Source organism: Bos grunniens, chromosome 7 (genome assembly GCF_055505025.1).
Source record: "Bos grunniens cultivar Pamir isolate PY7600 chromosome 7, Bosgru_T2T1.0, whole genome shotgun sequence".
In the NCBI taxonomy this organism is placed as follows: domain Eukaryota; kingdom Metazoa; phylum Chordata; class Mammalia; order Artiodactyla; family Bovidae; genus Bos; species Bos grunniens.
Window position 1 is genome coordinate 3,912,393 of NC_141171.1, and position 11,775 is coordinate 3,924,167.

Consider the following 11,775-nt stretch of genomic DNA (forward strand, 5'->3'; position numbering starts at 1 on the left):
ACAGCCTAAAATGCCGTGGGCAGGACCAAGGACCTCCTTGTGCCCTGAGCTGACCCCAGGGTGGCTGAGGCCGGGGTCTCTAGGGGGAGGCCTTATGCCCGTCCATGCCCCAAGCTGACGGGGTGTGGTCTGGCAGCCCCAGTTTTAGGGGGAGAGCGATGGATTTAGCAGGAGGCAGATGGCAAACGTTTCAGGAGGGAAGGGGCGGGACTCCTGGCTCAGAACTAGAATGGGGTCACTTTGTAGTGTCAAGAAGCCCAGAGCTGTCAGCTAAGAGCCATGGTTTCCTTCTCTTGGAGCCTCAGTTTCCTCATCTGAATACTGGAGCTGAGTGCTGTTCTCCTGAAGGGCTGTCAGCACGCGCGAGGAGGCTCTCGGGCTACAGCCACTGCCAAGCCTTCTCTCGGGCCTGACACTTGGCCAGCAAGTGTCCCGGCCCGCTTGCCTCCAGGAGCCCCTGCTCACGCCTGGCCCGGCCACTGCAGCTGGGGAGGGAGTTTCAGGATGACACCCAGCCACCCCTGTCCTAGGAAGTGGGGGTCAGCAGCCCGCTCCAAATTCAGCTGCCCCAGGCCTGGCATCGGCTGCGGCCCCAACACTTTCTCAATAAAGGGTATTTGGCAGCAGAGCCTGACACCTCATCACACTCGGTCTGAAAGCCAGCTTCTCCTGCAGCTGCAGGAGGAACACCCTCCACTCCTGCTGCTTCCCAGGACCCCAACATTGCCTGGGGTGGGAACCTACCCCTCTGAGCCCTCTGCCAGCAGAGGGTGTAGACTGGATAAGGAAGTCCGGGTACACGCACATGCCCCTGGCTTCCAGGGGCCTCCCAGCATCTCCCCTCTCTTGTCCGTCACAGCCGACCCAAGGGAGGCTAGGGTGCTGGCACCAGGGCTCCAAACCTTCTGCTGGTCTCCAAGCAGAGCTCCAGGGCCCACCTTCAGAGACTGGGGCCATAGTCCGGGTTTGCTGGATTTTTCCAGATCCTCCAAGCCCCCGAGTCTGCCCCCTAGACAGAGGAAGGAGTTCCCCTGAAAGATCTGGCCTGAGCAAAGGTGTGAGGGAGGGCTGGGGAGGTTGGGGGTCGGCGCACGGAGAGTTCAGCAGATAGACAAGAGCCGGCCGGCCATGGGCGCCGAGTGCTGACCCCGCAGTGTGTAGGGCTCTGTGTGTGAGCCTCTCTCCTCCCCAGGGCCAGGCCCTCTCTGGGCCCCTATTGTTAGCACAGAGCTGACACCTCTTAATGCTGTAAAGGCAAATCGTAAGGGAGACTGGAGTGGCGGGGTGGACAGGTGGGCAGGGGGGTGTTAAAAGGGGAAGTGGGTGAGAGGGTGGGGATGCAGAAGGCCTCAGCGTGCCCTGGAATAAGGGAACACTCTGCACTCAAACTCAGCCAGGCACCTTCCGGGCCCTGAGAAATGCCACATCCCTGCTTTCTGGTGGCTGACATCTCCAGGCAAAGGGAGTCTTAGGCATGTTCTGAGGGGGCTGTTGGGCCATCCAGGGCGCCAGGATTCACTCCAGAGCCCAGGCAGCTCTTCACCTCTCCTTGTGGGACCTCGGTTTCTCCGTCTGGAAAGTGGGGGTGTGGTCAGAATAGCCCCTGTCCCATGGGGTTTCCAGCCAAGCGCACAGCGTGCAAGGGACGGTCCGGTGCCTTCTGCGCGTCCAGACTGAGAGGCTTGGTGAGGACAGAGGGCTCGGGACCATGGCCTTGGGCAGCTCAGTCACCATGTGGTCAAGGTGTAGCCAGTCCTCAGCTGGGTGGGACCCAGGGCAGGGCAGCTGTGGCCCCGGCTGCGGAAGTCCAGGGCGGCCTCAATTCCTGCCTCCTGGTGCAAGCGGCCCTGGCCAGGGTTCCTCCCTGCCCACTGTAGCCCCTGGGCACGAGGCCAGGTGGGAGCCTCTGACCACAGCCAGGCAAGGAGGAGAATGCCAGGGCAGCAGCTGCTACTGTGTTCAGCGGTCAGGGCTGCACGGGCTCGGGCGGCTCATGGGTCAGCTCCGCTCACACGTGTTGCAGACACACTTCTGTGGGCATCAGTTGGGGCCTGTGTGCCTGCCTGAAACCTCATGCAGGCCTGCAAGCTGCTCTCACACTCATGTCCGTATGTGCTTCGGACCTGTTTCTGCCTGCCCAGGTGCCTCTGGATCTAGCGGTACCAACCCCCATCCTTCCCTCACCAAGACTGACACAACGAGGAGGAAATGAAGCATCTTTAATTGAATCCCTGCCTCAACCCCCTAGAGAATCTCCAAGCACCAAACATGTGAGAACTGGGCCCCCCAGCCCCAGAGCCAATGCGCCCTCAATGCGCCACCTCCAGACCCCTCCCCACTCACACCTGTGGACAGTCTTGCAGGCTTTGTTCCAATAAATAACCCCAAGAACAAAGCTCAGGGTAGGGGACCCAACAGAGCATCCAGCTCAGCACAGAAATCTGAAGACGCGGATTATCTGAATACACATGAAATCAGAGCTGGTATGCAAGCTGGGAATAATCCCCTTTGGGCCCCAGTAGGTCACCATGCCCCCACGGTCACCCCACAACACTGGCTCCCACAATCAGGACAAACTAACTCCATTTCATGTCACACAGTAACAATTACCTGCTGGGATTCTCCACCATCAGACCTGACTCTGAATCCTGGGCAGGGGAGGGGAGCCCAGAAACCTTAAGAGACAGCAAGCCTCTGGAGAAGGGGGCTTGGCTTCCCAAGGACAGGGGGATCGGGAGCAGGGCAGAGGGACGAGGCTGGGGGCCAGGTCACTGCTGGGCCCTGCCTCGGCGGGTGCGGAGTGGACTTGAGGCTCGGGCCTGTACGCGCGCCGACTCGCCCATCTCCCTGCGGATGTCCCCAAGAGCCGCCGATGGGGACTCCAGCAGCCTCTGGAAGAGGCTGGGCCGGCCCGCAGTTGGCTCCCGGCACTGGAAGGTGACGGCTGTGCCGGCGTCAGCCTTCATCTCCCTGGAGAAGCCATCGGAGGAGCCGTCGAAGCAGCGGCCGATAGCGATCTCCTTGGCCAGCCTTGGGCTCTGGTCGGTGACCGTGTAGACACCATAGTTGTGACCCAGAGGGTCCAGCGGGGCCAGCATGGAGAAGGAAGCCAGGTCATCAGTGGGCGCGAGTGGTGGGTGCCGTGTCAGGTAATCCTGCAGGAGCCCGTTGACCGCCACACGCCGGCAGCTGCCCTGCGGCATGATGGTCACCAGCGTCCTGTCCACCTGACGCTGGTCAAACAGCATCCCGCTGCACTTGAATTCCACACAGGCGGCAGAGGAGCTAGGGCGCTGGGGGTCCCGGACACTCCGGGAATCCCGCAGCCCGTAGAGCTGGCCCTGGGTCCGGGGATGGCTGCCTCCCAAATTGTGGGAGCGGACCATGTACTCCTGGGGTCCTTGGATCTTCACCTTGAGGAAGCAGGCCCGGAACTCCTGCGGGTTGGGCCACCAGGCCAGGAGATCTCCGGTCCAGGAGGCTGGCGCGCCCTCGCGGAAGGGGACCACGTTGTACTCGTATTTGTCCGCCTCCACACGAGCGAAGCGGAAGTGACTGGCGGTCACCGGGGCCTCCTGGCACTCCCGCAGGCTGCGCCACGGGTACACGGGGCCGTTGGCCTCGGTGGGTTCGCCGGGCCTGGGCTTGGCGAGGTTGATGCGGAAGCCGCTGCGCTTGAGGGCAGGGTCGTCGTGGTCCGTGCGGCGGTAGTCCAGCCGGTCCAGGTAGGGCTGCGCCACGCCAACGGCGGCCGGGAGCGGGCGCGGCCGCGAGGGCGCGGGCTCCAGCTCCTCCCCGCCCAGGGTGGCCGTGACCACGGCGGTGTAGGCGTCTGGCTGGTCGGCGTCGCAGAAGGCGGGGAGGCAGGCGCCGTTCGGGCCGGTGACCGCGCTGTCGAAGCGGCCCCAGGCGCGAGGGTTGGCCGAGAAGCCGGGGGCGGGCTCCAGATTGACCAGCGTGACCACCACGCCCTCCACCTGCTCGCTGGGGGTGAACTTGTCGTTGGCATAGGCGCGCACCTTCACGAAGCAGCGGCGGCGCTCGGGCACGTCCAGGTTGAACAGACGGCGCTCGCGGATCTCCACGTTGCCCACCAGGAAGACCCGCTCCTCCCGGCGGGCCCGCTGGGACGCCGGTCTCTCGCGCTGGAAGCCGCTCTCTTCTTCCCACAGGCCCGTGTCAGGGTTTAGCGACCACAGCTTCAGGGCCTCCACGTGGCCCGGCATCCGGATCTGGTCAGCGGCCACGCGCACAGCCACCAGCCCCGTCTGCAGCTGCTCGGCGGAGCCGGCCGCCCGGAGGTCCACCGAGAACATGCCGTACGTGCGCAGCGGGGCCAGCTCCCCGTCCCCGTCCACGAACCGCAGGTCACTGGGCGCGGCGGCTGCCGAAGTGAGATTTCGGGGGTCCACGAAGGTCACCTGGGCCTCCACAGCCCCCGTGTAGGGTTGACCGTCAGCTCTGCGGAAGGCCCCGGGCGGAATGATCAGCTCTCCTAAGGGGGCCTCCTCTCCCATTTCCCCGAGGGATATGGTGTTGCTCTGGCGGGCGTCTAAAATGATGGGGGCTTTCTTTCGCATGGCCTTGACCTCATGGTACACGCCAGCACCTCGAGGGTCAAAAGGCAGGACCCTGACAGTGTCCACGAACTGGCCACTGGGGTCCACAAAGGTCATCACCAGCCGCTGAGTGGAAGGCGCCACCTCGAGAGTGAAGTCACCCTGGTAGGACGTGAAGCCAATGGGCTCCCGGCCCAGCAGGATGCGAGCAAAGCGCAAGGGCTCCCTAGAGTCAGCGGCCACCACGCGTCCCCGGATCAGCCCCCGAAGGGGCAGACATTTCTGACAGCCACACTCAGCCACGACCTTGACTGGGAGAGTGTAGCCAGAGCAGTGGATCTTCCTGCTCTCCAGGCGGCGCACGGAGCAGCAGCGGGAGCCTGCGTCCCCACACCGGGGGCTGGAGCCTGCAGGGCTGGGGCAGAGGGTGTCAGGGCAAAGGCCTACGTCCAGGTAGGTGGGCCCTCTGCCTGGCTGACCACAGTCATCTGGAAGCTTGATCAGGTGTTCTCGGGGCCGGGGGTCACAGGCTGGCTGGCCCGGGGCTGTGGAGCAAGGAAGCAGGCAGATCAGGGTAAATGGGAGAGCTCCAGGGAGGCCAAGGCTGGGGGCCTGGATTGGGGTCAGAGGCTCAAGCCAGGGGCTCAGCAACTGAGCAAGGTCAGAGATCAGTCTGAAGTTGGGATTCCATGTGAGGCTGAGTTTTAGCTGGAGGTGGGACTCAGTTTGGTGTCAGGGATTGGGGGGAGGGTTACTGAAGATGCTCACCAAGTACGGTGAGTCGAGCAGCGCCCGATCGCACGGCCCCCGCGTCATTCCATGCTTTGCAGTGATAGGTGCCTGCCTGGTCTGGGCGGAGCCCATGCAGCTCCAGGTGGGCCCCATACCTGTGTGTCCGCCTGTCCAGCAGCGTCCCATTGTGGAACCTGGGTGGGGGGCGGGTGAACAACACCATGGGTGTCCTTGGCAGAGGGGAGGGGCTGCATCCACCCTCCACCCCTCCATGCAGCACAGGGAGGTTGCAGAGCAGCTTCCTCTGGGTCTCCGAGGCACCACGAATCACAGGATGCCCATTCCACGCCCACAGCTGGGCGAGAGACCCATGAGCACAAGGCAGGGCACTCACCAGGAGTATTTCTTGGGCATGGGGGTGCCTGAGGCTTTGCAGCAGAAGGTCACATTCTGGCCAGCCTCTCGAACTCGAGACTCGGGGTGCTTCACCAGGTAGGGCTTCTCTGGGGGCAAAAGCAGCAAAGGTCAGGGTCCAGCTTCTCCCAGTGATCCTTCCCAAGAGGCAGGTGCCATCCAGTCTCTTACTGTGATGCCCTGTTTCACCTGGGTCTTTTCTGATGACTCTCGCCCCACTCTCTTTCACCTCACATCTGCTGGAGACTCTATCCTTAATGCAGAATCTATTTTTTCCCCTTTAGCCACGGACTTTATTGTTTGAATATTTGCAGCTATTATTCTATACACAAATTTTAATTTCTTATAGAACTCTGTATTCCTTATTGCTGGGTCACTTCACTCTCCATTTTATGGCACATTTCCATCAAGAAGTGTTTCCCTAGAGCGCAATCTGCCTGATTGTGGGTTGTTGCTATTGTTCAGTTGCTAAAGTGAAAGTTAGTTGCACAGTCGTGTCCAACCTTTTGCAGTCCCATGGACTATAGCCTGCCTGGCTCCGCAGTCCATGGAATTCTCCAGGCAGGAGTACTGGAGTGGGTTGCCATTTCCTTCTCCAGGGAATCTTCCCGACCCAAGGATCAAACCCGGGTCTCCTGCATTGCAGACAGATTCTTTACCAACTGAGCCACTCGGGAGTTTAGTTGCTAAGTTGTGCCCAACTCTTTGCGATGCCATGGACTGCAGCCTGCTAGGCTTCTGTGTCCATGAGATTCCCAGCCAAGAATACTGGAGTGGGTTCTTAATGCCTAATCTTAATGCTTCCCTTTGCAACTCACGTCTCACCCCCACATCTTCTCCAAGGACTGTGACATCTTATTTCTTGCCCCATTGACCTCGCTGTGCATCATATCGTCCCAAGTGCTTGGTGTCACCCAGAGTTACCTCCTCAGGTCCTCGGCCCCTCATCCCTCTTGCCATGAGGCACTTACCCAACTTATTAAGGACAACAGTGGCCACTGCTGACATGGAGCTGTTGGCCTGGGCCTGGGCCATGCCTGCTGAAAAGCCGTCCATTTGGGCACTGACATTGGCTCGGCTGCTGGCACAGACTCCAGGCATCCGGAAGGTTCCATGGGCATCACTAGTGGCTATGGTGCCAGGCCAGTCTCTCAAGGAGACCCTGGCTCCTGGCAGTGGACGCCCAGATGGGGTGACCACCGAGCCCAGAAGAATGTGGTCGGGGCACCCACAGGTGTTGGGGCCACACCCTGGAGGGACACAGGGAGGCACAGAAGGCTCTTGACCCCTTCCTGGGGAGGGCTTTCCTCTCCATCAGTCCCTCAGCAAAGGCACCTAGGCACCCTGCCCACCTCGTTCCCCTCAGAGAGTCCTCAGCATGGACCTGCTTGGAGCAGCCCCTGGTGTAAAGGACATGGGGCTGAGTGGTCAGGGCTGGGGCGAGGGGGGTACCCGGGGTCCTGGTGTGAGGGAGATGCCCCAGGGAGGAGACAGGATAGTTGACTCTCACAGGCCAGAGAGGCTCCTTCTAGCATGAGAGGAAATGTTCAGGCCAGGGCTGGGGGCCCAGCAAGGGGCTGCGTCTTGGGCCCAGAACCTTTCCCTCCAGTCCCAATCCTGCGGTTTCTCCATAAAATGGAAAATTCCACTGGAAACTTCAGGGCAGAGGCATGGAGAACGCACAGCCAAGCAGAGTAGGGTGGGGACCCCACCACCCCATTGGCCACACTGCTCCCCCACCCTGCTGCGGGCTCTGCTGGGGCAGTCTCCAGACCGTGTTTGTGGAGCCCAGGCCTGATTGGAATTTCCAGTCGCCTCCTGGCTGGCCTGGTGTCCGGCCCTGGGAGGGCCTGGGCATCGTGTCTGCCAGGGTGTGAGCGCGTATCCGCGTGGGCGTGGGGGGACGGGCGGGGCCTGCCAATGCCATGCAAGTGTGCACCCCGAGTGCATGAGCCAGCTTTTGCGTGTGTCCACGTCCACCGGGATATCCGCACACCCCAACATGCACACGGAGGAAGCGCCTCCACAGATCTGCCCATGACTGCACATGACCCCCGTGAAGTCCACCCGTCCAGATGTACACTTTTCCCAGTGCTCCTCGGGGGCGCAGAAGGGAAGGAGAAGCCAGTCTCCACGTGGTCCAGGTTCCGCTCCTCCAGGCTCCGCCCCTACGCCCAGACTCCGCCTCCTCCCTCCAGGCACCTCCCCATCAGACTCCACCCTAATTAGCCCCTCTAGGTACTTCCCTCAACTGGCCCCGCTGCCATCACACCCAGGCCCCGCCTCTAGTCTTCCCATCTCCTCCAGGCCCCGCCCCTCCTACCTGGACACCGAGGCCTCACACACTTCTGCGCCTCCGAGGGACGCCCGGGACACGCATCCCCCGCGGGGCTTGAGCAGCGGCGGCGGCGCAAGCGACGGCCTGGCCCGCAGCTCCCCGAACAGGGACCCCAAGGGCCCCACGAACCCCACGTGGCCTCTGGGGAGAGGGCAGAGATGGGGGCGTCAGGTGGCCGCCCACCCCAGAAACCCAGAATCTGGTGACAGTGTGGGGCTGGAGAACGTTCGTGGCACGTGCATCTGAGTCAGAGAGAAGTCCTACCCTCTCCCCCCCCAAGGCGAACCGGTCGAATGTGCAGTGGAGGTACAGTTGTCCACCCCCAGCACACCACCGCCCCACCCACCCCGCCCGCGACCTCTCTTTCCTCCCCTCCCAGCCGAGCTATTCTTTCTGCGTCTCACACGTGTCTGGGGCTCACAACACGCTTTCACAGGACGAAGCTGTTGTAGAGCAAATGAGGGCAGCAAGACGGATACGCGGTCCTGGGGGCCCCTTCCTGCCCCCGCTACCTGGGCTCCCGCCATTTCAGCCCATCCCTTCCAAAGCCCCCTCTGCTCCCCTGCTCCAGCCCTCTCCTGTGGCCTTGGTCCTAAAGGACCCCCCCTCCTCCTAGCCACGCCCACATCCTCTCGGTCCTGCCCTCTCCCCAGATCCGAACATTCAGGCCTCCTCCACCTCCCGCCGGTCCCTGCGGCCCCCTGAGCCCGCCCTCACCGAGCGGGCAGCGGAAGCGCACGAGGTAATTGGAGCATCTGCGGCCTCGGGGCTGCTCGCGGTTGAGGCACCAGAAACCGCGCGTGGGGTTCAGGTGTACGCGCTCGCCGACATCCGAAGGCAGCGCCCAGTCTGTGGTGCGCGCCTCCAGCGCCAGCGGCCTTGGGCACACGCGTGCCGGCCCGTAGTAGAAGCGGATCGCGGCCAGGCTCTCGAAGTCACCGTCGCCGCCCGGGTGGTCGACGTTGAACCAGGACGTCCACTCGCTGGCCTCTGCGGGGACCACAGGCGCTGGAACCCGGGCTGCCGCCGGTCGGGCCCCATCAATTCATGCGAAAACCCGGGCCTGCCCACCCCCATCTCGCGTTTAAGCCGGGTTGGTGCATGGGCCAGCCCAGCCTTCCCAGATCCAGAGCCCTCGAGCACAGAAGGAGCTGCAAAGGGATCAAGGGAGGTTGTTTTCCTCTTGCAGCCCCCCTTGCTCAGTACCTGAGCTGGCCCAGGAGTGCAAGCTGAGCTCTTGCCACTGCGTCACCAAACCCCCACCCTGAGAATTCAGAACTCTTGAGAGGTAAGGAGATGTAAGGGCAGCAGGAGGAGCCGCGCCTGAGACCAGCCCTTCTGCTGCCCTTCCCCAGGCCCCCATCAGTGCCAAATGGGATCTTGCTTGTGCTGTGTTTAGTCGCTCAGTCGTGCCCAACTCTTCACGACCACATGGACTGTAGCCCGCCAGGTTCCTTTGTCCAGGGGATTCTCCAGGCAAGAATACTGGAGTGGGTTGCTATGCCCTCCTCCAAAGGATCTTCCCAACCCAGGGATGGAACCCAGGCCTCCTGTGTTGCAGGCGGATTCTTCACCGCCTGAGCCACCAGGGAAACCCGCTAAGGGACCTTGCTTACTAATGCCCACTGAACCCATCAGGCACCCTCAGTTTCGGGGAAGCCAGAGGTGGGAAGGGTCTGGCCTCGCACAGGTTAGCTTCTGTTTCCATCAGCCCCCCAGGGGGTGCTCACTCCTTTGCTGATTCAAGAGCACGTCAGATAGAAGCTTCCTATCTGGGAAAGAGTACCAGAACTCTTGCTTCCTTGACTGAACTGAGCTGGTTGTCCCACCATGCCACTCCATCCGCCCCCCTGGTTTCCTCCTGGACAAACAGCCTGGACTCTCCCTGCTCCTAAAACTGAAGACCTCTTAGGGCACCACTTCCAGGGGCCGCCACACCCAGGGACGCCTCCTGCATTCTTCACCCAGCTTGCATCCCCCTTCTCACATGACCCCACCAGCCAGAGCTCACACAGAGCCCACAGCAGAACCAGGACTCAGACCCAAACTGGCTCACCTTCCCAGTCCTCCAGGGCTGGCGAGGGCTGGCCAGGGCGCAACGATGAACCTTCAAGGCCCCACGCAGTCACCGTGGGCTCCTCGGCGTCCGGAGTACCTATCAAAGGGGTAAGGCGTGGCGGGGTGGGGGGAGACCTCTGTGAGCTCCTGGTATGTGAGGTGCTGCCACAGTCTCTTCCATTTCACAGAGGAGAAGCCACACTCCAACCTCAGTGGACCCCAAGCACAGCAGCCTCCCCTTCTCCAGGAAGCCTCCCCTGACCTCCCCACCCCCAGGCTCTCACAGCCCATCCCTCACTCAGACACAGCCCCTTAGGCTGGGGAAGTCTGTCCTCTTCACTCCCCCAGACACAGTTCTCCCACTGTGTTCAATGGCCATGAATTCAGTTGGCTGTGCTTCTCTCTGCCCTCATCTTGATCTGAATTTTCTTTCATCCCTTTGCTGGCTCCCTCAGTCTACCTTACATCCCTGCACTCGGGGCCCAGGCTGCCAAGGGGAAGTCCTTGGAATCTAGCCTGACTTCTCTGGCCTTGAGGTGTCTGAGATAGCCAGGCTGGGCAGTGACAGACAAGTCCCTTCCCTCTTGGAGTCTCAGTCTCCCCATCTGAAAAATAGGCCCAGTGCCCGGCTCTACTGAGTGTTCCAGAGATGGGAGTTTCTCTTCTGAATGGTATGTGTGTGTGTGTGCAAGAGGGGAGGAGTTCGGTGAGAGGGGACAGTTCTGACCCCTTCATCCTGGCGACAAGACTGGATGATTCAGGGCCCAAACGCTGTGGCTGCGATGGATACCCTGCAGTCCCCTCTTGCCCCCAGGTGGTCCCGGAGGGAGCTCCATCTTGTCCTTGCCCCCTCACTCCACTCCCGAGGCGGGCAAGGCGGCTGCAGCGTGGGGAAGCGAGTGGGTCCCTTGCTTCTGTCTCCAGGCTCCGGCTGCTTGCCAGACGTTCGGGCGCCTGGAGGGGGGCTGGGCGGGGGTCTAGGGGCGCCTCACCTCGGGCCCCCGCCAGGTGTGCGGCGGCAACACAGAGGCAGAGCAGTGTCGGCAGTGACGACATGGTCAGGTCCGAAGATCGGAGGGAGGGTCCCAGCTCCGCTGCGCACTCGGGTCGGACTCCCGCGGGTCTGGCGGCCGCTGGGGCTGAGGATGGGGGAGGGACGCGGCCGCAGGCCACGCCCCATGCAGGCCACGCCCCGTCTGGGCAACTCCCGGGCCCGAGGTGACTTGGGTGACCACCCCTCTGGGGCGACCCCCTCGGTGCATCCGGCTGTACCTCCGCCCTAGGGCTGGCCTGCGTCCCTTCGTCGCCGACTGGAAGTCCCTTCCTGAGCCCACCCTCCCTTCTCCACGTCTGGAAGTGCCTCCTGGAACAGAGCCTGAAGCCGTCCGGACATTCAGGCTTTAGGCAGCCCTTTAGGCGGCTAGAAATCCTCCCCCGGGTCTCACTTCGAATCTGTTGGCTTTAGGTCGCCCCGAGCACGCTGGTAATCAATCCCACCCGGAATCCACCCGCCACTCTTCTGGCTCCGGTTTTCTCGGAGGCCAGCAGGAAGTCCCATGTGCGTCTGCCCTCCATCCCTCCCGCCTTGGGCCACCGGAGGACCGGTGGGCAGTTCCCCCCGGAGGCTGCCCGCCCCCGCGGCAGACGCGGCGCACAGAGGAGGCCCAGGCGAGG

The 11,775-nt window shown here is 62.4% G+C and overlaps 1 protein-coding gene across 1 annotated transcript; it reads right to left on the reverse strand.

Annotated features, from left to right (window-relative positions):
• Window positions 1-2,202: 2,202 nt before the first annotated feature.
• Window positions 2,203-11,305, reverse strand: CILP2 (cartilage intermediate layer protein 2). Its single transcript, XM_086408173.1, has 8 exons — window positions 11,094-11,305; window positions 10,100-10,198; window positions 8,761-9,033; window positions 8,029-8,184; window positions 6,677-6,955; window positions 5,686-5,794; window positions 5,328-5,485; window positions 2,203-5,104 (listed from the first exon to the last, which is right to left on the reverse strand). Exons 1-8 carry the CDS (start codon window positions 11,155-11,157, stop codon window positions 2,769-2,771), a joined length of 3,474 nt encoding a protein of 1,157 aa, XP_086264299.1. The 5' UTR covers window positions 11,158-11,305; the 3' UTR covers window positions 2,203-2,768.
• Between the last annotated feature and the right edge of the window lie 470 nt (window positions 11,306-11,775).